The sequence below is a fragment of the Ruditapes philippinarum genome, unplaced genomic scaffold, assembly GCF_026571515.1.
Source record: "Ruditapes philippinarum isolate M1 unplaced genomic scaffold, ASM2657151v2 ctg7761_1_1_1_1, whole genome shotgun sequence".
Lineage (NCBI taxonomy): Eukaryota > Metazoa > Mollusca > Bivalvia > Venerida > Veneridae > Ruditapes > Ruditapes philippinarum.
Window position 1 is genome coordinate 36,313 of NW_026858446.1, and position 27,517 is coordinate 63,829.

The 27,517-nt window shown below is 33.5% G+C and overlaps 1 protein-coding gene across 1 annotated transcript; it reads right to left on the minus strand.

Annotated features, from left to right (window-relative positions):
* Positions 1-424: 424 nt before the first annotated feature.
* Positions 425-27,392, minus strand: LOC132753190 (complex I assembly factor ACAD9, mitochondrial-like). The gene is made up of 19 exons (XM_060743625.1): positions 27,068-27,392; positions 23,355-23,448; positions 22,610-22,711; positions 21,739-21,845; positions 21,054-21,154; positions 17,887-18,037; positions 17,027-17,129; positions 16,304-16,377; positions 13,608-13,683; positions 12,521-12,591; positions 12,078-12,197; positions 11,413-11,541; positions 10,656-10,735; positions 5,181-5,316; positions 4,548-4,625; positions 3,561-3,689; positions 2,629-2,701; positions 1,635-1,760; positions 425-1,583 (listed from the first exon to the last, which is right to left on the minus strand). Exons 1-18 carry the CDS (start codon positions 27,335-27,337, stop codon positions 1,663-1,665), a joined length of 1,992 nt encoding a protein of 663 aa, XP_060599608.1. The 5' UTR covers positions 27,338-27,392; the 3' UTR covers positions 425-1,583; positions 1,635-1,662.
* Between the last annotated feature and the right edge of the window lie 125 nt (positions 27,393-27,517).

A 27,517-nucleotide genomic window follows, 5' to 3' on the forward strand; every position in this document is an offset into this window, starting at 1 on the left:
GCACAAAAGTAGACAATGTGAAGTATGTAAGACCAGGTCTATAGGTCAAGGTAACAACAGGATAAAGGATTAATTTTTTAACAGTTCATCATTTCAAACTTTAGCACTATCAAAATGCAACTTGTATCAAAAGAGCAGATAAATTTATTTCCCACTTTCTTTACTATCATTTTATGCCACGGTTAAGCATAATGTTGAAATATATTTGGTTAAAAAGTGATTTTCTCATAAACTTAACTTTATACATTTAAAGCTCATAATGTGGGGACACCTGTGTATTTCTGATGCATATCTTAACCTTAGTGCAGTAACCGGTTAACTTCTTATATAATTTAATAGAAGCTAACCTGTTACTGCACTAAAGTGACGAGGGCAGGTGACTTATATGTACTTGATAAAGTTAAGACATAAAACAAAATTTTAATAATTATTATAATATCTAATTTCTATTTAATAGAGTTAATTTGACAAAACTATTGGCATAAATGACAAGAAATTATAAACAAATATGTTGAACAAAATTTCTGTCTCCTTATAAACATACAACAATCAATATTTTGCTCCTGTGACTTTTCAAAAAAAAAAATGATAAGATTCCAACTGGCTGGAATAAGCTGAAAAGAATTATCCCTGATACCAGTGAGGAAGCAGACCTGGAATCGTGTCCCCCTCTAGCACTATGTATGAATAACATTTCTCAATCGGAGGATACAAATTATAATAATTGGTCATGGATAATTAATACAATGATTGATTAGTTCTGATTTAAATTAAAGTAACTACATGTAAACAGTGATTTTTCACCGGCATATAAAAGACCTCTTTCCATTCAAAATTTTCTATAAAATCGTGCAAGAATCCAAAACCAGCTTTATTACTTCCCAAATTAGCCCAAATAGCAATTTAAGCAAAATCATTTTCAAATAAAGTGAGAAAAAAAAACTGGTATATTTAATGATGAAACATTATCTTGCACGAGTTAATGTATTATCAACATACAGACATTAACATCTAAACAAACTCATTTTAATACATTGTAAATACATGTATAGTACATGTATATTTTTAGTCTTACTTCAAAACTCCAAGTGTCAAGGTTACAGGATTATCACAGTAATAGCAGCACATAATATGATATAAAAGAGTTAATGAGATTCAATATTATTTTTACTTCATCTTGGAATAATTACTTTGCAATGTTCGATTAACAAATCTATATATTTAAATAATTATGCTGTCAAAGTCGCATTAACAATTCATTAAATAAAATCAGTAACAGAAAGAAACATAAATTCACCGACATAATTATAACCAGACTAATACATTTAGAACTAATGATTTAAATAACAAAATCCTCGGCAAAATTTATCCTCTTATGGGTAGACTCCCCGCTCCATTTAATATAATCAGAGTAGTTAGTTTCAGTCGTACAAAAGACGCATTCTCTTTACAAATGAATAGCATATTAATGCTAATGAATCCTTTCAATTACAATCTTACATTCAGCTGGGTCCTATTCGAGTAAGTTAATGTGGTATTACAAAGAAATTAGAAAATGGTTCTCTTGGAAAACTTTCAGACTTGATGAAATATATCAAAATTTGAAAATGGTCCACTGAAAAACTTTCTGACTCGATGAAATATATCTATGTTAAAAGTCTATCACTTATGAGCTAAGGGATGTGTGGCAGCATAGCCTTTGTTTTCAAATATTGTGTCGGCAATCCTGCAACGAAGGTCATCATTGTTCTTCTGTCGACCTGAAGATTCAAAATAAATATTTTGTAGATTTTATTTTTAAGTCTTTATAGTTAATAACTAAATACTGTATCATCTCAAGATATACAAGAATTTGTAACACAGTTGCCAACGTCCCCTCCTAAGACAAGTTTTACATGAAGCATAAAATTATGCTATTTCAAAAAGATTGAGGTATGTATCTGGACTTTCAGAGCAAAATCTTGATCAATGTCAGATCTGCACAAGCAAAAGAAATAAAATAACTCCTGTGTGTCAAAAGACTGATCACCATTTCAAAACCAAAAAATGTGATTAATACAAAATCATTACACGGTATGGTCTGATACAGGGTATATTTCATGTCCAGTCCTATTTCTTTCATTGATTAGGTGAAACACCAATGACATTTTATTTGCTTGGGACTGACTTGGCATCATACCCTGTAACAGACCCTGTTGGACTTTGACCTCCAAGTTCGACCTTTCAGAAAGTTATGGACCTGACATGAAAAATACCCTACAACAGAAAATCAATGTCAAGTGTGACCTTGGAGTAAGGGTCTGTCTGTTAAGTATGACACATCATAATATTAGAACAAACATTTGTACCAAGTAATTTCAAATTCCTTCAATAAATGGCTTAGCTATGGACTGGACAAGAAAGTGTGATGAATGGACGGACAGACAGAGCACATACAAATTGCCACATACCAAATGTAATGAAACTTTAGATACATGTAAATCAATTATTTTTTCAAAGAAATTCTTATCTGAAAATGCATCTACATTGTCTAAACAATTCTTTGTAATAAGATTTACTATTCACAGGAAGATTTGTTAAAATTGCTTCATAAAACAGGGAGAAAAAAATCCAAATAAAACAGCTTACCAGCATCAATGTCTTTGAAATTCTGGTTTATTCTTGTAAAAGCTTCATCACAAAATAATCTTGTCAACTGCAACTATAAATATAAAACAGGTAAATAACATTAGTACCAGTTAGCCAATGAACACTTAACATGACAGATAAAACAAGAAGAAACATAAACATATAAAATGTACCAAGTATGTCTTCACATTTTTCTCACCGTGTAACATTTGGCAAGAAACATGAAGCTATCACGGTTTATGACTCCAGTCAATGCAAACTAACAAATTACAATTATGCAAAGGTACTAATATAAAACAGAATACATTACAAGATTATGTATAAAAGCTTGGGTAGGTCAATTGGCATATTGATCAAGTCGGACATTTTTAAATACCTTCATTTATCCGGGCGTAATAAGGACTGAACTTGTTAATGTGATTTTCTAAATTTAAAATGTTTTTGGTATATCTCGGCCACTGGCTTTCCTGGATAACTAACTAGTAATTACCAATTTCTCTGCAAGTGACTGACTACTAATCCCATATATTTTCTAAATCATGGAGAGAGACAAATGACTATTAGACACAATGTTCAAGATCAATTGTTACTTAGAAATTATGTCTTCCACAGGATCAAATCAGCGACCCTCTGTTTACTAATCTTATGATCTCCCTACTGAACTAACTGAGTTGGATAGAACCGAGACAATTATATGCTATAAATGTTTTCAAATCTGATCCCTTTCCACATAATTAAGCATTGCTAATGATTGACACTCCACTTCTAAACCTAAGATGCATGGTTGTAGTGTTAAAGTGGTCATCCCTATAATCCAGCTTACTGCAATGTATACCATAAAATATCACAAACGCAAATCACTAACACCCCTTGTATTCTTCCCTAACAACCTTGAGACCAAATATTTACAGGCCATTTAGGAAGAAATTTACCTCATGGTCAGAGTTTTTAAGGCCTATACACAAAGATCTGGACGTTCTTCCAATACAGGCTGTCATGGCATAGATATCCATAGTAATATCGGCACATCTTTCAAGTTCTAACTGGGCATCTCGTATTTTCTAGGAGAAAAAACAAAATGGAACATAAATAATTACATTTAAATGTAAAATGAACATCAACCATGAAAGTTAAGCTAGAATAGTGTCTGTCTTACAACCTATGAATCGTAAGATCTATCCTCTTGCCATGTTTTCTCATCTATTTTTAGTACCAGTCAACTAAGGAACTAACTTAGAAAAAATTATATGTGTCATATATTCTCAATAACATTCTACATTAATTACAAAAATAACCTAAAATTATGTCTTAAGGAAGTAAATAAGTTTTTCAGATGGATGTCAAAATAGTGATTATACACACATACATGTTTTATACATTATAGAACAATTCCCACCTTCGCTTCATTTATTTTAACAGAATTTTGTCCAAAAAAAAGAGAAAAAAGATACTATTCTTAGTTGCGAATATGACCCAGTATTACCTTATTAATCGCTTGTGTGTGTGTTTTTTTTCTCGTTTTTTTTTTTTCAAGCTGATTTCTAAACATTTTTGATAAATTATCATAGTGGTTGATTCACCTAACCAGCTTTCCTGGACAATAGTAATAACCAATATCTCCACAAGTGACCAACAACTACACACTTGATTTCTGAATCTTCCGTGAGAGACAAATTATATTTAGACCAAATGTACGCCATCAATTGTCACAGAGAAAGTATGTCTCATCCAAGGATCAAACCAGCAACCCGTGGATTATCATTCCGATGCTGTCCTGGAGCTGAATGAGCACACTTATTACCTATAAAATCAGCCTAAGACAACTCATGTAGTCGGTGTTACCACCTCTGATGTATTCAGCAAATCAGACAGATCCTTTTGTTTTTTTTAGTTAACAAAATATAAGATAAACTACTTACACTTCCATATTTAACAAGGAGATTTCGTACAGCTATCTCAAAGAAGAGAACTGATTCCTCCAACATATCTGCCTGGTCCTGTAATATATAAATTATTTTACTGCATTAAAACCACTTTCCCTTCAAAAATACAATATTTTTGGTCTTGGATCAATCTCATTAAAATCAGATCATCGTTTTCGCTCTGTTACTCTTCACTTTCAAGAAAAGGGTAGTGAAGTCTTAGTAAGGATATGATTTTAATGGGACTGGGTCTTAGATATTAAACAAAACATATGACAGACACATAATACTTGTGAAGAATAAAGTCCAGCTCACGATCTTGATTTTCTACTTTTTTCCCATTCACAACCTCTACAAGTACAGCAATAAATGGGGCATGAAAAAAGGGGTGGAAATGAGCAATTTATTTCATCCTTGGAGACCACTTACATGTATCTTCTGATGTTATGAGCAGTTTGCAAGCATCTTCAAGATAGTGCCTTTTAACAAAGAATGAAATTTGTCCATGATAAAAAAGGAAAACTTCATCAGGTGGTATTGCCCAGAACAGTTCTGAAACCAGTATAACTTTAGTCTGGTCCTGCAATATATACATAAATCTAACATTTAATATAATTATATAATACTTACCTTCAAATTTGGATGTACTTCTTCATAAAGATTCAGAATCATTTTTGGTTTTGTATTTCTGCCAAACATTGATTTAATACCAATTTTCAAGCCTTTCCACACCACTGATGGATTGTTATAAGGGTCTTTCATCATCCTATTCAGTAAAAACATAGGTAATAACAGATAACAAATATTACTGTAGAGACTATTACATGACCATGTTGATGTGCTTAAATAGATATAAATTTTTAACAATAATCTATGCTCATCTTTAGATAAAGTACTTTCATTGCAGAAATTTATTGAAATCTAGTAAATTCTTCCCCAACATGTCTAATTTGAATAAGTGAATATATATAAACTAGAACTGCCACTATCATGGCGTGAATACCCCCGCATACCACTTTGTCAGAATCAACAGTGGCCATTTAGAGCTCAAGGACAACCTCCCTGCCAAATCTGAGGTTACTAAGCCAGTGCATTGCTAAGTTATGTATTCTACATGCTTCAAATGTAAAAATGTCAAAATCAATACATTGCGGACAGGACATTCTTTAGCAATTGAGAAGAAAAGCTTTTTTTTGTCAACGTCCCTGTGACCTTGACCTTTGACCCAGTGACCTCAAAATCAATAGGGGTCACCTTATAGTCATGATCAACATCCATGCCAAATATGAAGACTGTGGGTCAAAGGAATCTTAAGTTAATGGGTGGACAAACTTTTTGAAGTCAAAGTCCCTATGACCTTGACCTTTGATCCAGTGACCTCAAAATCAAAAGGGGTCATCTACTAATCATGACTAACCTCCATTCCAAATATGAAGACTGTGGGTCATAGGAATCTTAAGTTATTGGGCGGACAAGCTTTTTGAAGTCAAGGCCCCTGTGACCTTGACCTTTGACCTGGTGACCTCAAAGTCAATAGGGGTCATCTACTAATCATGACTAAGCTCCATGCCAAATATGAAGACTGTGGGTCAAAGGAATCTTAAGTTATTGGGCGGACAAGCTTTTTGAAGTCAAGGCCCCTGTGACTTGACCTTTGACCTGGTGACCTCAAAGTCAATAGGGGTCATCTACTAATTATGACTAGCCTCCATGCCAAATATGAAGACTGTAGGTCAAAGGAATCTTAGGTTATTGGGCGGACAAGCTTTTTTGAAGTCAAGGCCCTGTGACCTTGACCTTTGACCTGGTGACCTCAAAGTCAATAGGGGTCATCTACTAATCATGACTAACCTCAATGCCAAATATGAAAACTATGGGTCAAAGGAATCTTAAGTTATTGGGCGGACAAGCTTTTTGAAGTCAAAGCCCCTGTGACCTTGACCTTTGACCTGGTGACCTCAAAATTAATAGGGGTCATCTACTAATCATGACTAACCTCCATGCCAAATATGACGACTGTAGGTCAAAGGAATCTTAGGTTATTGGGCGGACAAGCTTTTTGAAGTCAAGGCCCTGTGACCTTGACCTTTGACCTGGTGACCTAAAAATCAATAGGGGTCATCTACTAATCATGACTAACCTCAATGCCAAATATGAAAACTATGGGTCAAAGGAATCTTAAGTTATTGGGGGCGGACAAGCTTTTGAAGTCAAAGCCCCTGTGACCTTGACCTTTGACCTGGTGACCTCAAAATCAATAGGGGTCATCTACTAATCATGACTAACCTCCATGCCAAATATGACGACTGTAGGTCAAAGGAATCTTAAGTTATTGGGCGGACAAGCTTTTTGAAGTCAAGGCCCCTGTGACCTTGACCTTTGACCTGGTGACCTCAAAATCAATAGGGGTCATCTACTAATCATGACTAACCTCCATGCCAATATGAAGACTGTAGGTCAAAGGAATCTTAAGTTATTGGGCAGACAAGCTTTTTGAAGTCAAGGCCCCTGTGACCTTGACCTTTGACCTAGTGACCTCAAAATCAATAGGGGTCATCTACTAATCATAACTTACCTCCATGCCAAATATGACGACTGTAGGTCAAAGGAATCTTAAGTTATTGGGCGGACAAGCTTTTTGAAGTCAAGGCCCCTGTGACCTTGACCTTTGACCTAGTGACCTCAAAATCAATAGGGGTCATCTACTAATCATGACTAACCTCCATGCCAAATATGAAGACTAAGGGTCAAAGGAATCTTAAGTTATTGGGCGGACAAGAAAAAACCGACGGACGGCCGGACCGACGGACGGACAAGCTGATTCCAGTATACCCCCCTTACAACTTTGTTGTGCGGGGGTATAACTATGTTTAGGAAGCTACATTCCCTATTACTTGTCAAATTAACAGTTTATTCATACACATTAGTTACATATTCTCTCTGTGTGTATTCAAAATATGGTTATTTTACATTTCAGAAGGGACTGAATAGTAATTATCAGGTGTTTTTTTAATATCAAATTTTAGCATAATATAAATTCTTAACTAGAACTTTCACTAAATATGATTAATACTGCAAGACTGGTTCAGAAATGAGGAAGTTACAGGTAACAGAATACCTTGTTAAAGAATTGAAATAGAGTTATGGTTGTGGGCAATTAAAGATAGTTGTGGTTTTTGTATGTTGCATTTCCTTACAATATGGTTGACCATTGATGAAGTTTTATTAAATTAATCTGTAATAAATCCAGAAAAAGTTACACTTCTTGAGCACTGCACTTCCTCTCATTGTGCTTGACCATTGTATGAAGTTGCATTGAATTCTAAACATTAGTTTTAAGTTATGCACCGAACAAGGTAAAGGAACAAAGGGCAATAACTCTACAAATACTGAAGATGGAGTTATGGTTATTGTACACTGCACTTCCTCTCATTTCGCTTGACCATTGTATGAAGTTGTATTGAATTCCAAAAAAAACTAGTTTTCAAGTTATGCATTGAACAAAAAAGTAACAAAGGATAGTAACGGTAATGAGTCAAAATAGAGTTATGCTCCTTCTGCACTGCACTTCATCTCACTGTCCATAAATGAGTCAAGAAAGAGTTTCAGTTTCTGTGCACTGCACTTCCTCTCAATATACTTGACCATTGCATGAAATTGTATTGAATTCCAAATAGTACTTTTCAAGTTATGCTCTGGACAAGAAAAAAAGTGATGGAAAAGTAATAAAGGGCAGTAACTCAATAACTACTCTGGACAGAGTTATGGTTCTTGTGAACTGCACTTCCTCTTAATGTGCTTGATGATTGCATGAAGTTGTGTTGAATTCCAACAAGTATTTTTCAAGTCATGCTCTGGACAAGGAAAAGTAACAAAGGGCAATAACTCTGTAAAAAGTCAAGTAGGAGTTATGGTTCTTTTGCACTGCACTTCCTCTCAATGTGCTTGATCATTGTATTAAGTTGTATTGAATTCCAATCATTAGTCTTCCAGTTATGCTCCGGACAAAAATAAGCAATGAAAAAGTAACAAAGGGCAATAACTCTGTGATTACTTTAGATAGAGTTATGGTTCTTGTGTTCTGCACTTCCTCTTATTGTGCTTAACCATTGTATGAAGTTGTTTTAAATTCCAACCAGTTGTTTTCAAGTTATGCTCTGGACAAGAAAAAGTAACAAAGGGCAATAACTCTATAATTAGTGAAGATAGAGTTATGATTCTTGTGCGCTGCACTTCCTCTCAATGTGCTTGAACATTGTATGAAGTTGTATTGAATTCCAACCATTAGTCTTCAAGTTATGCTCCGGACAAGGAAAATGCAACAGACGTCTGGACCGACCGACCAACCAACTGACCGACCGACCACGGGTGACTCCTATATACCCCCCAAACTTTGTTTTTGGGGGTATAATGATTATCATTGTAAAACAAGTGACAGGACATTGTAAACAAGCAATTATCATAGTATTGCAAGCAATCCATAAGTCCCCTACCGGTAAGAGCCCAAGCAACATTCTGAAGGGCCATTGGCCATTCACTTAGGTTCCTATTTTAAGTAAATTTGTTGAAAAAGTTCTTTAAAAGTGATCACAGGAAACAGTTTTTATGTACAGACAGAGGGACTGAAGGACACTCTAAAGTTATTTTTTAAACATCCCTGTTATCAAAATATAACATTTTTAAAATCCTATCATGATTGAAGAAGTTGGAGTAAAAATTACCAATTTCTCAAAAAAAAGTCTAAGTTCAAAAGGGGCATAATTCTGGAAATAGTCTTGCTAGAGTATTGAACACTCACAAATGTTGAGTGATAATAAGAAACATTTATATGAAGTTTGAAGTAGATACATTCAGAAAAATAAGTTATTAAAAAAACAATGTTTTTTTTCATGAAAATTTTAAGTTCAAGGGAAGTAATTCTGATAAATTTTGTGCTAGAGTTGTAAACCTTGTCACATATGATGTGGTTGATGACAAGCAATTTATATTTAAAGTTTGAAGAAAATACCTTAAGAAATAAAGATTTTACAGTGAAAAAACTTAAAAACTAGAATCAGAAATCTTGAAATTCAGTCTATTTGTTGCCATAGCAACCAGAATTTTCAACATAGGAAGATAAGAAAAGAATGTGCATAATTTCTATACTGCCATCTACCCATATGTCAAGTTTCATAAACATATTTTCAGTACTTTTTGTGTTATCACTGGATCCTGGTTATGTGTAAAATTTGCCATATTTTCAGTCTATTTGTTGCCATAGCAACCAGAATTTTCAACATAGGAAGGAAAGAAAAAGACGTGCATAATCTCCATACTGCCATCTATCCATATATCAAGTTTCATAAAAATATTTTCAGTACTTTTTGCGTTATCGCGGGATCCAGGTTATGTGTCAAATTTGCAATATTTTCAGTCTATTTGTTGCCATAGCAACCAGAATTTTTAACATAGGAAGAATAGAAAAAGACGCGCATAATCTCCATACTGCCATCTATCCATATATCAAGTTTCATTAAAATATTTTCAGTACTTTTTGCGTTATCGCGGGATCCAGTTTTGTGGACGGACGGACTGACGGACGGACAGACGGACGGAGGGTAAACCTAAAGTCCCCTCCGGTAAACCGGTAGGGGACTAAATAAACAACATTTTCAGCCAATATCACATGACATGAAAAAAAAAAAATCTAAAGGCCTAAGGAATCGGACATGTTTTGTAATACACTGACTTTTTACTTCCTCTAACATCATATTGGAGTTTTCAGCCACAATCACAAAATATTGATAGGAAAAAAAACCTGTAGGCCAAAGAAATCTGACATGTTTTTTAATTTAGTGACTTTTGACTTACCTTCATCAAAATCAACAGAAGTCATTATTTTTTAGGTCTAGACAAACATTCTTACCAAATCTATCGACTGCACAAGCTTTACATGGACAAGGTCAAAGTCACCATGACATTTGACCTCAAAATTAAAAAGGGTCATCTACAGGTCATGACCAACCTCCCCAACAAAGCTACAGACTGTAGACCAAAACAATCTTTAATTGTATTGAATTAGTCTGGTCATAGGGGGAAAAACTGGGTACAATGAAGAATCCTTACTTTTGAAACTCTCTAAGTTCTTTGCCAGCATACTGCATCCCTGTGAGTGATGTGAACAGCCGAAGTATTTCATTGGTACCCTGAAGTTCATATAAATTCTTATCAAAGTGTTAATTTTATATCTGTTTTTTTTCACAGAACACTGGATAAAAAAACAATTAAAAGAAATTAAATAACCAAAAAAAAAAAAAAAAAAAATTTTTTAGAGATATTTGTATATTAAAGACAATGACTGGGGAAGAAAATACCTGACAATAAGTTACATTATTATTGGTTTTATATAGTCTATATAAAAACATTTATATTGTCTTTTTATTGATACCAATAATGATACTGTAAGCAATTTACCAATAATGAATCTGAAAGCAATATCGTACTCAGCTTGTCCATTTACTGTACAAACATTATTATTTTTGATACCAGTTAATAAAACAAGGCTTAAAGTAACAAGTTCTTTCTTTGACTTGAATTCTATAACATTGTTTTGACTCTATAACTTTGCTGAATATAAATAAAGTAAGGATATTGACGAAGATTTATTAAGGTTCAGTATACAATCAGTTCAATGAAAACAAACGTTTTTCTTTAGCATTTGACGTTTAGTCTTCTTAAGAAAAAATTGACTTTTTTTTTTTTTTTTTTTTTTTTTTATTAAGGTTCAGTCAAATTTGTGTCCTCTAGAGCATTTAAATATCAATGCAGTGATCTCAAAAACTAGTTGTTGGGTTTGACAGATTATCTGATCTTGTTACTATACCTCAAATATCATAAGGATTCTAGCATCTCGGAGATATCGTTCATATGGATATGTCTTCATGTAACCAAGCCCTCCTAGAACTTGTAAACATTCACTGGCACAGTTCCAACAGCCTTCAGAACTAAATATCTAAAGAAAAAACAAGACAACAGTAATGTATGAAAATTTTCAAACAGTTTAACAAATAACAGTTTGTTTTGATTTTTATTAAATAAAATATGTTGCTCCTACTCTATTATAATAATCATCAGAGCTTTAATAATTGATTTGGTCTTTTTTCACCTTTAGAGTAAATTTCAAAATATGTAGAACAGTGCTGACCATGATTGGATGGCATGGATATGTTTGCAGGTTTTGCTCTGCACTTGTTGCATAGGTAAATTCAGTTACCATTAGCAAGGGTTAAATCACTTAGATCAAATAAATAAACCAATAAGATTGAGGAGGAAAATATCTGAACCTTTTTTTTTTGAAGAAACTGTGAAGACCAAAAAATTTGAAGTCCTAACCAATCAGCCACAATTTCAAAGGCCCCCTAACAGAACATATACATTTTTCTCCTGCATGTATGTAATACCTATTTCATAATTTGGAGTCTCTAACAGGTGAAAAGATTAACAGACTGACAGACAGCCTCTCAGTTTTGAATAGTGAAAGATCTTTACCTTAACTATGGCTGCCTCCACCGAAGCATCAGGTTCCTCGTACGAGTCTAGTGTTAGGGCTGTGAGGTAGGCCATACTCTCCATGGCATATGTTGTTACTGCCATTTGTGAAAACTTTTTCTGCAAATAATTAATATCTATCATGCTTGAAGAATGTATAGATTTTTTTGTGACAAGGCAAGGTTTTGATTAATGGATCAGGTATCTGTATAACTTAATTTCATCATTTCTATATAACTTAATAAAAAAAATGTTCACTCTTTTTAATGTTGAAGGAAACATAAATGTATGACAAAGAATTCAATTCAAACTTGTGGAGTTCCAACGATATTACATTTTATTTAACTGCAATATTTTTACATGGTAATCAGTTTGTTTTCAAACTTAGTCATAAAAACTTTCTGTTTTTCAATATGTTTTCTATATAAGTAAGTAGTTCTTACTTTAATGAGTTCAAATTCCTTCAATTTCTGTTTAAACTGTGTTCTAGAGATAGCATGCTCAGCAGTGTAACCTATAACGTGATAAAATAGTGTTAAACAATTAAGATAAACCTTAAAGTATTAACAAACACGATCAAACTATTCAGTACTTGCAATAGTTTTTTTTAGAAAAACCAATAGCCATAAACCTATTCAATATCATAAATAATGATAAACCTAATAACAAAAGTGATAAACCTACACAATATTAACAATGGTGAACAATTTACACAGTACTACTTACCTACATAGTTCTTGCAGTAATGATAAACATACACAGAATTAACAAAAGTGATAAACCTACACAATACTAATTATAGTGATAAACCTACACAGTACTAACAATAGTGATAAACCTACACAGTACTAACAGTCATGATAAACCTACACAGTACTAACAGTAGTGATAAACCTACACAGTACTAACAATAGTGATAAACCTACACAGTACTAACAGTAGTGATAAACCTTCACAGTACTAACAGTCATGATAAACCTACACAGTACTTACAATGGTGATAAATGTTCACAGTACTTAAAATACTGATAAAGCTACACAGTACTTACAATGGTGACAAACCCACGCAGTACTAACAGTAGTGATAAATGTACACAGTACTAACAGTAGTGATAAATCTACACAGTACTAACAGTCATTATAAACCAACACAGTACTAACAATGGTGATAAACCTACACAGTACTAACAATGGTGATAAACCTACACAGTACTAACAGTAGTGATAAACCTACACAGTACTAACAATGGTAATAAAATAATATAAGCATTATTATAGTAATATCTCATACAAAGTTATTTGATTTTCATAACATAATTACATAATTTCGTTCTTTTCTGTACATTGAATAAAATATTCATTTTTTTTGCATACACAGAATTGTATCCTCAAAAATTCATGAACTCATACCAACCTTTGTTTTTAAAACCATTGTAAAACATTATTACTAGCAAAACAAATATTTGAATGGATAGTGCCTTCTTAACTCTAGCATTTTTTATAAATTTGAAATAAAATTATTCAACACACCTATAAGACGCTTCAGGATGCCGGCGCCAGAACTTCCCATGCTGAACCTTCCGCTATTCAATATATTCATTGCAATCTAAAATTAAGGATAAATGTCATCAATAAGAACAAATGTCAAAAATTAGTTGAATATAAAAATTGATAATGATAAAATCATCTAAAATTAAGGATAAATGTCATCAATAAGAACAAATGTCAAAATTAGTTAAATATTAAAATTAATAATGATAAAATCAATATTTTGATGAAATCTAATTAAAACAGTTTTATGTTGCATAGCATTGAAAGGTCATGTCATTGCTTTCTTAACAAATACTGGCAGCACTGTTTTATAATGTTCTGTAACTTAGTATTAGGATTTTAAATGTTAACAGAACAATGAACATGGTCTTTAAAGACAAATGGTCTTTATTTGAAGGTTACCATGTTCTATTCTATCAATGAAATGGGTTTGTCAAGACTGGCCTTTATATAAAGGGTGATTCAGAGTTGGTCTTTAACACAGGTTTGACTGTATTGGGAAAGAAATTTTAAAGAAAACTAGAACTATCACTAAATGTGATTAATACCCCCACAAGTCTGCTTCGGAAATGAGGATGTTACTAGTAACAGAATACCTTGTAAAAGAATTGAAACATAGAGTTATGGTTGTGGGCAATTAAAGATAATTGTGGTTCATGTATGTTGCATTTCCTTTCAATGTGGTTGGCCATTGATGAAGTTTAATTGAATTACTCTGTAATAAGTCCAGAAAGACAAAGAAAAAGAACAAAGGGCAATAACTCTATAAATACTGAAGAGAGAGTTATAGTTCTTGTGCACTGCACTTCCTCTTATTGTGCTTGACCATTGTATGAAGTTGTTTTGAATTCCAACCAGTACGTTTTAAGTTATGCTCCGGACAAGGAAAAGTATCAAAGGGCAGTAACTCTGTATTTTGTCAAAATGGAGTTATGGCTCTTGTGCACTGCACTTCCTTTGAATGTCCTTGACAACTGTATGATGTTGTACTGAATTCCAAACAGTAGTTTTCAAGTTATGCTCTGGACAAGGAAAAGTAACAAAGGGCAATAACTCTGTAATTAGTCAAGATGGAGTTATGGTTCTTGTGCACTGCACTTCCCCTTATTGTGCTTGACCATTGTATGAAGTTGTTTTGAATTCCAACCAGTAGTTTTCAAGTCATGCTCTGGACAAGGAAAAGTAACAAAGGGCAGTAACTCTGTAATTAGTCAAGATGGAGTTATGGTTCTTATGCACTGCACTTCCTCTCAATTGGCTTGACCATTGTATGAAGTTATAATGAATTCCAACAATAAGTCTTCAAGTTATGGTCCAGACAAAAGAAAGCAATGGAAAAGTAACAAAGGGCAATAACTCTGTAATTAGTCAAGATGGAGTTATGGTTCTTGTGCACTGCACTTCCCCTTATTGTGCTTGACCATTGTATGAAGTTGTTTTGAATTCCAACCAGTAGTTTTCAAGTCATGCTCTGGACAAGTAAAAGAAACAAAGGGCAGTAACTCTGTAATAAGTCAAAATGGAGTTATGGTTCTTGTGCACTGCACTTCCTCTCAATGTGCTGGACCATTGTATGAAGTTATAATGAATTCCAACAATTAGTCTTCAAGTTATGGTCCGGACAAAAGAAAGCAATGGAAAAGTAATAAAGGGCAATAACTCTGTAATTACTTTAGATAGAGTTATGGTTCTTATGCACTGCACTTCCTCTCAATGTGCTTGACCATTGTATGAAGTTGTTTTGAATTCCAACCAGTAGTTTTCAAGTTATGCCACGGACAAGGAAAAGTAACAAAGGGCAATAACTCTGTAATTAGTCAAGATAGAGTTATGTTTCTTACGCACTGCACTTCCTATCAATGTGCTTGACCATTGTATGTAGTTATATTGAATTCCAACCATTAGTCTTCAAGTTATGCTCCGGACAAGGAAAATGCAACAGACAAAAAAAAAAGCAATGGAAAAGCAACAAAGGGCAAAACTCTGTAATTACTTTAGATAGAGTTATGGTTCTTGTGCACTGCACTTCCCCTTATTGTGTTTGACAATTGTATGAAGTTGTTTTGAATTCCAACCAGTAGTTTTCAAGTTATGCCCCGGACAAGGAAAAGTAACAAAGGGCAATAACTCTGTAATTAGTCAAGATAGAGTTATGGTTCTTGTGCACTGCACTTCCTCTCAATGTGCTTGACATTGTATGTAGTTATATTGAATTCCAACCATTAGTTTTCAAGTTATGCTCCGGACAAGGAAAATGCAACGGACGTCTGGACCGACAGACCGACCGACCGCCCGACCGACCGACCGACCGACCGACCACCGGGTGACTCCTATATACCCCCCCAAACTTCGTTTTTGGGGGTATAAAAATCACAGACACCATATATCAATTATTTTATCTGTAAACACTGGGTAGGAATCTTCGGTTCAATGCCTACTGGGTTTACAAGAATTATTACTAATATTATACTAATAATATAATACTTGTTAATCCCTGGAAGCAGACTTGAGAGTGGCTAAAGAAAGCCTCAGATAATCATCAACAGAGAGGTATATAAAAATGCCAATTCTAACCTATATACCAGCTAATATTGATTTGAATTTAATGCTTTGAGTATGTTTTGGTACAAAGCATTTTCTTCATAAAAATAAAATGGAAATATTATTAAGCATACTTTGAAACCTCCCCCAACTTCTCCTATCACATTTTCTATTGGAACAGGGGTGTTGTCAAAATGCACTTCACATGCTGAAAAACAGAAGAATGGTGAATGTAATGGTACAAATGAAAAACTGAGAAAAAATAATAAAACCAAATAACCAATAAGACTTTAAAATAAGATAATAAGAAAATTTCAGCAAATACCTGTTATATTCTAAGTTGTGGCGGTCAAGTGATTAATGCATGGAGCAGGACCAATTATCTAAGCATTGCTAGCCCTGTGGGTTCATACCACATTTTATACCACATCAGTGGAAAGACATTGTCATTGTGATTGCTTAGTACTGGTTTGTTCAAGAATGTGTCTATAAGCTTATAGCTTCCTACACAATCAAAGTAAAATTTAATTTCGTACAAACTAATACATTGTATATTATATGCTTTTCTAAATCTGACCTTTCAATCAAACCATGAAATCTTGAAAGAAATTTGCAAGTAGTATAATACAATGTATTGCTCTTCATATATATGTTTAAAGTTTCTTTTTATTCTCAGAAAGTTAACTAGAAGTTAACAAAACTACCTCTGAAAAAGCAATAATTTAATATAAATACCACAGACTGAGTTAATTATTTCTTCATACTAACCAAACTATTTTCTATACACATTACTTTAACTTATAAAATGGAAAAAAATAAATAAATGCAACTTAAACTGCAAATTTAAGAGTACATACTATTGGATCCCCGTATTCCAAGTTTATCTTCAGGTTTTCCACTTGTTACTCCACCAAACGCTCTTTCAACAATAAATGCTGTTACTTTGTCTTTTTTCTCTCCCTATCAATACATATCATTTACATCAATATACTTATGCATAGGCACTTGGCCCACCATGAAATTATACTCATATCAAACTAAATCCAACTCATCTGACTCATAACTATACCTAAATTTGACTCATAACTAAACCTCATAAACCTCATAACAAAAACCAAAATTAATCTCATAACTTAACTTTAATTAGACGTATAACAAAACTAAACTCAAAGAAATCCAAATCTAACTCATAACTTAACCTACATCCAACTCATAACTAAATCTAAATCCAAATTATAACCAAACCAAAATCCAACTCATAACTAAACCTAACTTCTACTCATAATAACAAAATCAAAATCAATCTTATTGTATGTACTAAACTGAAATCTAGCTTATAACTAAACAAAAATCTTATTCATAACAAAACTAAAATCCAAGACATAACTAGACCACAATCTAAACTTAATCTAAACCAAAATCTTACTCAAAACAAAACCCAAGTCCAAATCATAATAAAACAACATTCAAAGTCATAACTACTCACAGGACAATGTCACAAAACTAATAAAGTCTGGTGATAAAATATAATTAATTAATATTCTTGTCTTGCATAAGTATCATGATTACAAATTTTGTCACCTTTAAATGTAGATTAATAATATATGTACAAAAATCTTTCTTTTGAAATTCATTTACTGATCTAGAGATGTGCAGCGAAAAATTTCAGTAAATTACTCAATTATTGACTAATTCTATAAAGCTTTAATGTACAGACCTTATCATCGACCACCTCTGTTTTAGCAAATACTGTAAATACATCAGCTATTCCGCCATTAGTTATCCATATTTTACCACCATTAAGATGAAATGTTTTCCCGTCCTCGGACAATGTGGCTCTTGTTTGTATAGAAGCAGCATCACTTCCACTAAAAATAACATGAAATTACCATCTTGCTTCATTAAAATAATTTCAGTAATTCTTGCTTGATAAAAATAATTTCATAAATTCTTGTTTGATTAAAATAATTTCAGTAATTCTTGTTTGATTAAAACAATTTCAACAAGATATGTTTGTAAAACATGTATGCCCCCTATGGGTAGCCAATTAGCCATGTGATCAGGTTATTATGCATGACTTCTGACCCAGTGAACAAAAAATTAATAAGGGTTATCTACTGGTCATGACTTAAGTCACAAGGTAATAATTATTGTGACCCCATAGGTTGTGTGCAGCAATTTAAGTTATTACAAATCTTACCAAATAAAATATGCATAAATTTTATAAATCATGTAGGCCTCATTAATGACAGCCAAGATGTTATATTACATAAGACCTTCCAATGTGAATACTAAAAGTATTTTTAGTTTAATATAAAAATATCAACCAAGGCAACTTGACTTGTTGAGTTATTGGTCAGAAACCATCTTAAGGTAAATTTGACACTGACCCCTTGACCCCAAAATCAATAGGGGTCATCTATTGGTCATGGCGAATCATCATATAAAGTTTGAAGTTCCCAGGCCTAAGTGTTCTTTAGTTATTGATCGGAAACCATTTTTACTTTCAAGGTCAATGTGACCTTGACCTTTGACCCCAAAATCAATCGGGGTCATCTAATGGTCATGACCAATCATCATATAAAGTTTGAAGTTCCTAGACCTAAGCGTTCTTTAGTTATTGATCGGAAACCGTTTTTACTTACAAGGTCAATGTGACCTTGACCTTTGACCCCAAAATCAATAGGGGTCATCTACTGGTCATGACCAATCATCATACCAAGTTTGAAGTTCCTAGGCCTAAGTGTCCTTTAGGTATAGAGTGGAAACCATTTTTAACTTCAAGTAAATGTGACCTTGACCTTTGACCTCTTGACCCCAAAATCAATAGGGGTCATCTACTGGTCATGACCAATCATCATACCAAGTTTGAAGTTCCTAGGCCTAAGCGTTCTTAAGTTATTGATCGGAAACCGTTTTTACCTACAAGGTCAATGTGACCTTGACATTTGACCCCTTGACCCCAAAATCAATAGGGGTCATCTACTGGTCATGACCAATCACCATAACAAGTTTGAAGTTCCTAGGCCTAAGTGTTCTATAGTTATTGATCTGAAACCTATTTTACCTAAAAGGTCAATGTGACCTTGACCTTTGACCCAAAAATCAATAGGGGTCATCTACTGGTCATGACCAATCACCAAAGCAAGTTTGAAGTTCCTAGGCCTAAGCGTTCTTTAGTTATTGATCGGAAACCGTTTTTACCTACAAGGTCAATGTGACCTTGACCTTTGACCCCAAAATCAATGGGGGTCATCTAATGGTCATGACCAATCACCATACCAAGTTTGAAGTTCCTAGGCCTAAGGGTTCTTTAGTTATCACTCGGAAACCGTTTTTACCTACAAGGTCAATGTGACCTTGACCTTTGACTTCTTGACCCCAAAATCAATAGGGGTCATCTACTGGTCATGACCAATCACCATACCAAGTTTGAAGTTCCTAGGCCAAAGCGTTCTTTAGTTATCACTCGGAAACCGTTTTTACCTACAAGGTCAATGTGACCTTGTCCTTTGACCCCTTGACCCCAAAATCAACAGGGGTCATCTACTGGTCATGACCAATCACCATACCAAGTTTGAAGTCCCTAGGCCTTAGGGTTCTTTACTTTAGTTATCACTCGGAAACCATTTGGTCTACGGACAGACGGACAAACGGACCGACAAATGCACTCTTCTTCGAAGTGGGGGCATAATAATTCTTGTTTGATTAAAATTATTTATTCTTGGTTGATTAAAATAATTTCAATAATTCTTGTTTAATTAAATTAATTTTAATAATTCTTGTTTGATTAAAATAATTTCAATAATTCTTGTTTGATTAAAATAATTTCAGTAATTATTGGTCGATTGAAATCATTTCAATATTTCTTGTTTGATTTAAATAATTTCAAAAATTCTTGTTTGATTTAAATAACTTTGGCAACTTTTTCAATTGAATATTTAGTCACATTGACACTTCACACTAACACTGTGATACTTATAAAATATGTCAACTTTCCAGCTTTATTGCAGGAGGAAGACCTCAGGTGCATTATTTCAGGCATGAGCAGGCACAGAGGTAGAACAATTGACTGTCAGTAGGCTGCCTGGATAGCTTCCTGGCATGAAGGAATCCAAAGTTCCTAGTGGGGTTAAAACCCACAGCAGTGAGGGGCTGAAGAATTTATGTCAGCAACTTTAACCACTTGGCCAAGGAGGCTTAACAATTCCTTTTAAAATTTTCATTCACTGTTTATATGCTGTATGCAAATGTCTGTTGTTTCAATTAATTACTTAAATTTGGTTCTCAGCTTACATTACTGGTATCCTAAGCTGTGTATGAAATAGTACTCAATCTTTTGCATTCCGTTTTTACTTTATTCAATGATGGAAACTTTTTAATTACCCCCCTTAGATAAATTGTATACTGATCAAAACCTGTCACAGACATGATTCATCTTCACAAAGACTTTGATTGGGTTTTACATCACACCGATACAGTATAGGTCATATGGTGACATTCCAGCTTTATTGGTGGAGGAAAACCACAGGTGCCCTTCTGTGCATTATTTCAGGCAAAAACTGGCACCTGAGAAATACCACTGATGTTCCATAAGCTAGCTGTATAGCTTCCTCCCATGAAAGAATCGAAAGTCCCTATCAGAATTTGAACCCACAGCAGTACGGACACGTGGTTTGAATCTTCTCGCAGTTTACACATTTCTTGAAAACAAACAATCAAATGGGTACATTCATGTATCAGGCATGAGTAAGACTCTTTATCACAGCCTTATTGTTCTGTAAATCACCTGACAGTCTACATCCCTGCAAGGGGTTTGACATTATTGGAATATATACATAGAAAACAACTTCAGTTTTTAGGTTCTATCATTTGTTAACATACCTTGTAGGTTCAGTCAGACAGAAGGCTGCTATATGTTCACCAGTAGCAAGTTTTGGTAGATACTTTGCTTTCTGAGCATCTGTTCCTGCTATCAAAATTCCCTGCAAAAGTTTTCAATATTAGCAATTCCATGACACAATGTTTTTCTTCTGCTGAACAATGCCTTAATAATGCCATAACTAAATTACTATAACAACTTCACATGAGAAAGCAAAACAAATGGCAAGTTTTCAAGTATTTTAACTAAATGTGTTTGAAATGCAATCTATGATTACAATAGCACATGCACAATCAAAATGTCAAATGATCATAAAACGGTATTATATGTACATTGTACATGTGTATAACTCAATTCATTAAATAGGATTATATGTACATTGTGTAACTAGAATTGTACATATAAAACTGGAATTAAATGGTATTATATGTACATGGTGTAAATGGAACTGTTGAATAGTATTATATGTACACTGAATCACTTGAATAATCAAACAGTATGATCATATGTACATAATATAATTGGAACCATAGAACAGTATTTTACATGTATGTACACTATATAAATGAAAACATAAAACAACTGTATCATATAAACATCATATAACTTGAATAAAAGAACAGTATTATATGTACATTGTACAACTGTAATAATCAAACAGTCTTACATGTACACTATATGACTCACTTTCAGTCCAATGGAACCATGTCCAGCAAGTGTAACAGCTATCGCACCATCTAAAGCAGTAATTTCTGCAAGTCGAGCAAATTTTGTTGCATCCAACTCAAGTCCACCTATCAAAAATAATACATTTTACTATGTTTATATTCAAGCAAATCCTATACTACTTGAACTATTAAAACTTGACATAAAGATCTCACATGCATCATAAAGATTCAATAAGCATAAATATCTATAAAGTGATATAAAAGTCTAACATAACAAGCGTCATAAAGATCTAATCTGTGTCATGAAGAACCAATAAGTGTCATAAAGATCTAAAAAGCATCATTAAGATCTGATATGCATCACAAAGATCCAAGAAGTGTCATAAAGATCTCAGAATGGATATAAAGATGTAAGAAGTGTCATAAAGATCTAAGACTGGATATAAAGCTCCAACAAGTGTCATAAGGCATAAAAAGTGTGCTAAAGAACCAATTAGTGTAATATAGATTTTACAAACATTGTATACATTTCACAAGCATCATAAAAATTCAATAAGCATGATACAGAACCAATAACAGCCATAAAGATCTTATAATTGTTATAAAGATCTCACAACCCCTTCGGGCATTATTTCAGACACAAGCGGGCAGCTGAGTATAACCAACAATATTCCATCAGCTATCTAGATAGCTTCCTCACATGAAAGAATCCAAAGTTACTGGTGGGATTCAAACCTACAGTGGTGAAGGGTTAGTAGTTTAAAATCACACAAGAGCTGAACACAATAAATTGCCTGTTCACAAATTGCACAGTCGTGCTAAAATCCACACATTCCAATTAAGTAGTGATTAGACCTATGTTAAGTAGAAACAAAATCAAATTTCCATACCATATTCTTCTGGTATCTGCATACCAAACAGACCCAGTTCACCAAGATGTCCAATGATTTCATCTGGGATCTTACCATCTACATCTATCTGTTTAGAATCCACTGAAAACAATGGTGAAGTCGTGTCAAAATATTATTTAAAATGCAGTGCTCTCAGGAACACTCAGCATTCAGTGAAACTGTGGAAGTGCTTGCTTTTTCAGAATTTACCACTAGCTACTTTTGTTATATAAAGAATAAAACACTTATAGTCACTAAGGAGTGTTTTATGCTGGTTACTCACAAAGTTTCATTGGCTATTTATAATCTTATGGAAAACACTGAGGAAAGGTAGAAAAAGATGTAAAATATACTGTATATGATTCTGAAGTATTGCAGTAAAAATCGCAATCCCACAAAACACAAAGCAATTTTTTTTAAAAACACCGTATCTTATATTATGTCAATTTTCAAGCTTTAATGGTAGAGGAAAATCTCTGGTACACTTACGCACTTTATTTCAGGCACCCAAGTAGAACCACTATCCTTTATTAATCTAGTTAACAGCTTCTCCACCTAAACAAATCCAAAGTCCCTTGTGGGAATCAAACCCACAGTTGTGAGGAGAAAGTACTTTGATGACAGTGACTCCGACAACTCTGCCATGGAGGCCAAAGATGAAAAAAAAATGGTATATATATATATATATATATATGTGTGCTGAGTTTCTCTACCTTACATAATGTACAATTAGACATATAAATACCTGCTTCATCAAAGAACCTCTCTATAGGGGCCACTAATTCATTCAAATGATCATAATCTTCACTTTTTGACAGCTCTGGGAAAACAAGCATTTCCTGAAATATACAAAATTGCTGTTATGTAGATTATTATTACACTTGTACTTTTCTTTTGAACAAGCATTAAGTCACACAAATGCTGTTAGGGTAACCTGGTAACTTTTACCCTTAAGCTGACAATAGATTATCTGTAACACTGAATTCTGTGTTGATCACAGCAAGTCACTAGCATAGAAGCACCATCTATTCACATGATTTTATGTAAATTGAATTCAAATGATCAGTGGTTGATCTATTCCCATATTATTTCAAGTGATTGGACAAGGAAATTGCAATGTGATTTTGTAGAATTTATTATTTTTTGACTGAGTGTTGGTAAATACAATATGTGAGTTAGGTCTCCTCTCTGATGTGCCAGTTTTCACTCTGATGTGCAATTGGTATCATCTGGCAAGAAAGGCCAACAAAAAAACCCTGCAAAGATTTAATCTGGCCGACAAGAATTTTATGGGATCTATACTCCATACATAGGGACAAGTCTTGTAGACCATACTTTTAATGGGTTTAGAGTGATTTACCCTTAAATATATTTTCACATGTATTCCTAAGAAGATGATATGAAATGTTGATGCTAAGGTACCTTGCAGATGAGACTGATTTCAAGATGGTTTTGTGCAGGATATAATGTGTTGGTACTGGAGTCTCTTGTTTTGTAATCTGGATCATGACGTAGCATTTTAAAGGATTTCATATCCCAATTTGAATCCCATATTTTAAGCTAGTGTATTCTATTAAGGAAGAGGTTGATGCAAATCAGTGTTGTCTGCAAAATGTCTAACTTTAAAAGACAAGAGAGACATATAGATAAGAAACAAGAGAGGTTCTAAAACTGAGCCCTGGGGATACCTGAAGAGACTGTAATACATGTAGTTTGACAAAGAAGCATTTACTACCACTTACTGTGACATATTGTCAAAAAAAAACCCCATAATCCCTTGAAGAGTTACTCCCCTTATACCATAGAAATGCAACTTATAAAAGGAGGTTTCATAGTTCACTATATTTAATGTCGAATAGTACAAGTCAACTTGACTTCTCTGATCTACAGATTGAAAAATGTCGTCAGCTAACATTGGTTTTGGTTTTGTCAGTACCAATTTACCTCGAAATCATGCTGCAATTGTTGTTTCAAATTTTTTTTTGTCTAGTATGGATATTAGAAGAGATCATGTGTTCCAGTGTTTTAAATAGAAATTAAATTGAAATATTAGTTGAAGGTGGTAGGTTTGGCCATCAGCTTTTCTAATGCATTTATATATTAGTGGTTTAACAATTGATGTTTTCATACACGTAAACAGAAAACAAGAATGATTTATATATTTTGTGTGTAATAGATGGGAAACAAACCCCAGCTGCACATAAACTTAACAACAAAATGCTTTAATAGTTAAATCATATGCTGTGACTTTGCCCTTTATGCTAGACCTGGGTCTTTAGCATGACACACCATCCCTTTATAATGACAAGGGTACCAGTTTAAACTGAAATCCCAATGTACATGCACAAGTTATGAACCAGACAAAACCTTTAACAGCACTTGAACGCCAAGTGCAATACCTTGACCTTTGACTTAGAGACCTGGTTGAAACATCTGTATTGTCTTTTGCAGCTCTTTATTTTGAAATCCCATCATGCATGCAGAACTTAAGGCCCAGACACAAACTAAACAAACACTAACACATACAGACAGCACTATATCAATCTCCCACTTTCCTTTCCCCCATTAGACCCATAGTTTCTAAGTGTGGTCATTTCGGCTTTGGTCTTTTCCTCTTCTAGACATTTCCACCCTGCTATTTTTGGTTACCATATGGTACTACAAAAGGATTAATCAGTATGTGTGATAAAACCTATCTTGTACCAGCCACAGGGACCCAGCACAGTGTTGGGATAGTGTATAAAAGTAATTCTAGAAAAAAAATATATACTGTATATATAATATATAGACAAGGGGTTGAACTCGCCAAATTGGCCGAATGCCACTAGTCCAGTATAAGTCAAAATTGCAAAGTCTTTTTACATAAATCATATAAAGCTATATATCAAATTGCAGCTAAATGACATCACTAGAGTCAGTGTAAAATAAGAAAATTATTTTATAGTTAAAAATTCTTCTTATAAGGCCATCCTTAAAAAAATGTTTGTTTGCAGTAACCTGACCCAGAATTTTCAAGGTGGGTAGGTAGGTCGATTTTTTTTTTTTTTTTTTTTTTATTGAACTGTACTCCCAAATAAAAATGGAATTTCAAAATGCTGGACAATATATGCTTTGATAATCTGGTAACAATTAATAAATTGATAACTGAATTCTAATTTAATAAGACCTACAATGGCTACATTTTATTTCTTCTATTAACCTTTAACAGAACAAAAACAAAGCACAAGGCATAATTTTTTTTATTCAAAAAAATTTTTTTTTATCCAGACCATGAAAAAAAATTTTGAGTAGGGGCAAATTTTGTGAGTTGGTCGTGTTACTGCAAACAAACATTTTTTTAAGGATGGCCTAATTGATATTATTTTGAAAATTACATCCTTTGCCCATAAAAACTGATGACCAAAACGTTTTTATCTTAAGTCGGTCATACTTTTAGGCGCACTTGATTTGAAGCAAAAGGAATGGGCAAAATATAATAAATAGTGGACTCGGTTCAGCACACAAGGCCATTTTTATACTGAAAGGTTATTTTACATCTTAAACATGTTTTATAAATTATTTAACATCTCCAAATACAGATAAGATATATTTTTTTGCAAATTTTCAGGACTTCAAATAAATTTAATGCACATTCTTACAACAATATACAAACATTTATTTTCAAGCATAGTAGCAGGAAACATGTAACAGCAATGGAAACATACTTTTTTACCACTTGTAGGTAGTAAACAGACATAAAAAAATATTATTGAAAGTTTTTTCATCTATTTAGTTATGATTTGTTCACTTAAGAGTTTGGTATTATTTCAAACAAAAGAATCCAGGTGAAATGACTTGACGTTTGGTAGTTGGTAGAAGTTAATAATAATTCATGTGCATATATTTCATAACTAACAGCAAATTTGCCATAACAAAAACATATATTTCTTTTCAAATATATCTTTTATAATAATCTTAACATTTAAATAGAAATTAGCATGGTTTACTTGCTGAATAAGTTGTTTTTATGTGTGAGCTACACAGCCACGTACATGTATTTACATTTTCACCTGCACGCTCCAGGGAGAGGCTGGTGTGCAAGATCCCAGATTATGTCATATTCTGTTGAAAACATGCCAGTTCAGTGAAACACAAATAAAAACTGAATCATTTGAATTTTCAAGAAAAAATGAAAAATGGGAAAGTGTGCGGGACCGGGTCCTGTGCGGAACCAGGTACAATGACTCTAGATGTTGACAATAACATGATTGTCCCCACTTTAACCGTTTTGAACAACTAACCGATATTTCGGATAGAATATCATATTTTTGCTAGGTCTGACATGACTGTGTAGTCTGTGGTTCCAGTCTGATTGGTCAACTTATTGTATTACATCTATCTTGAGCTTGTATTCATCTGTTCATAGCTTATCTCTGAACTCTCTAAATACAGTCATATTACCAATTTAATGTTAATAACCTTATCAAATCTTCCAAGAAATAGCTCCTTGATAAATGGGACATTCTTTAGTGGTTTACTTGACGTTTCTTTTGATCGTTCTATATCGTGACCTTCTGTTTTCGTAACGCTTGACGTTGAACTTGAACCTTCCGATTTCTCGACGGTGTTACTGAAACATCTTCCATGATAAATGACAGGTATTGTTCGTTTATTAAGACTTATATTTTCTGATGCTAAAATATTCTGAAATTGTCTCGGACTTAGTTTTAGAAGCGACTTTTTAAACATCTTTAATGTTTATGTTTACCCGGTGCCGATGGCGGAAGTAACCTGTTGTATATAATCTGGTAAATCTCGTTCCTTACCGTACAAATGAATTTAATTGCCGGAAATCCGTCTACTATATTTTTTTTTGGAGAACTTGTATTACCAGGATAGCTTGGTACTTTTTAAAGCTGTCTTATCCGA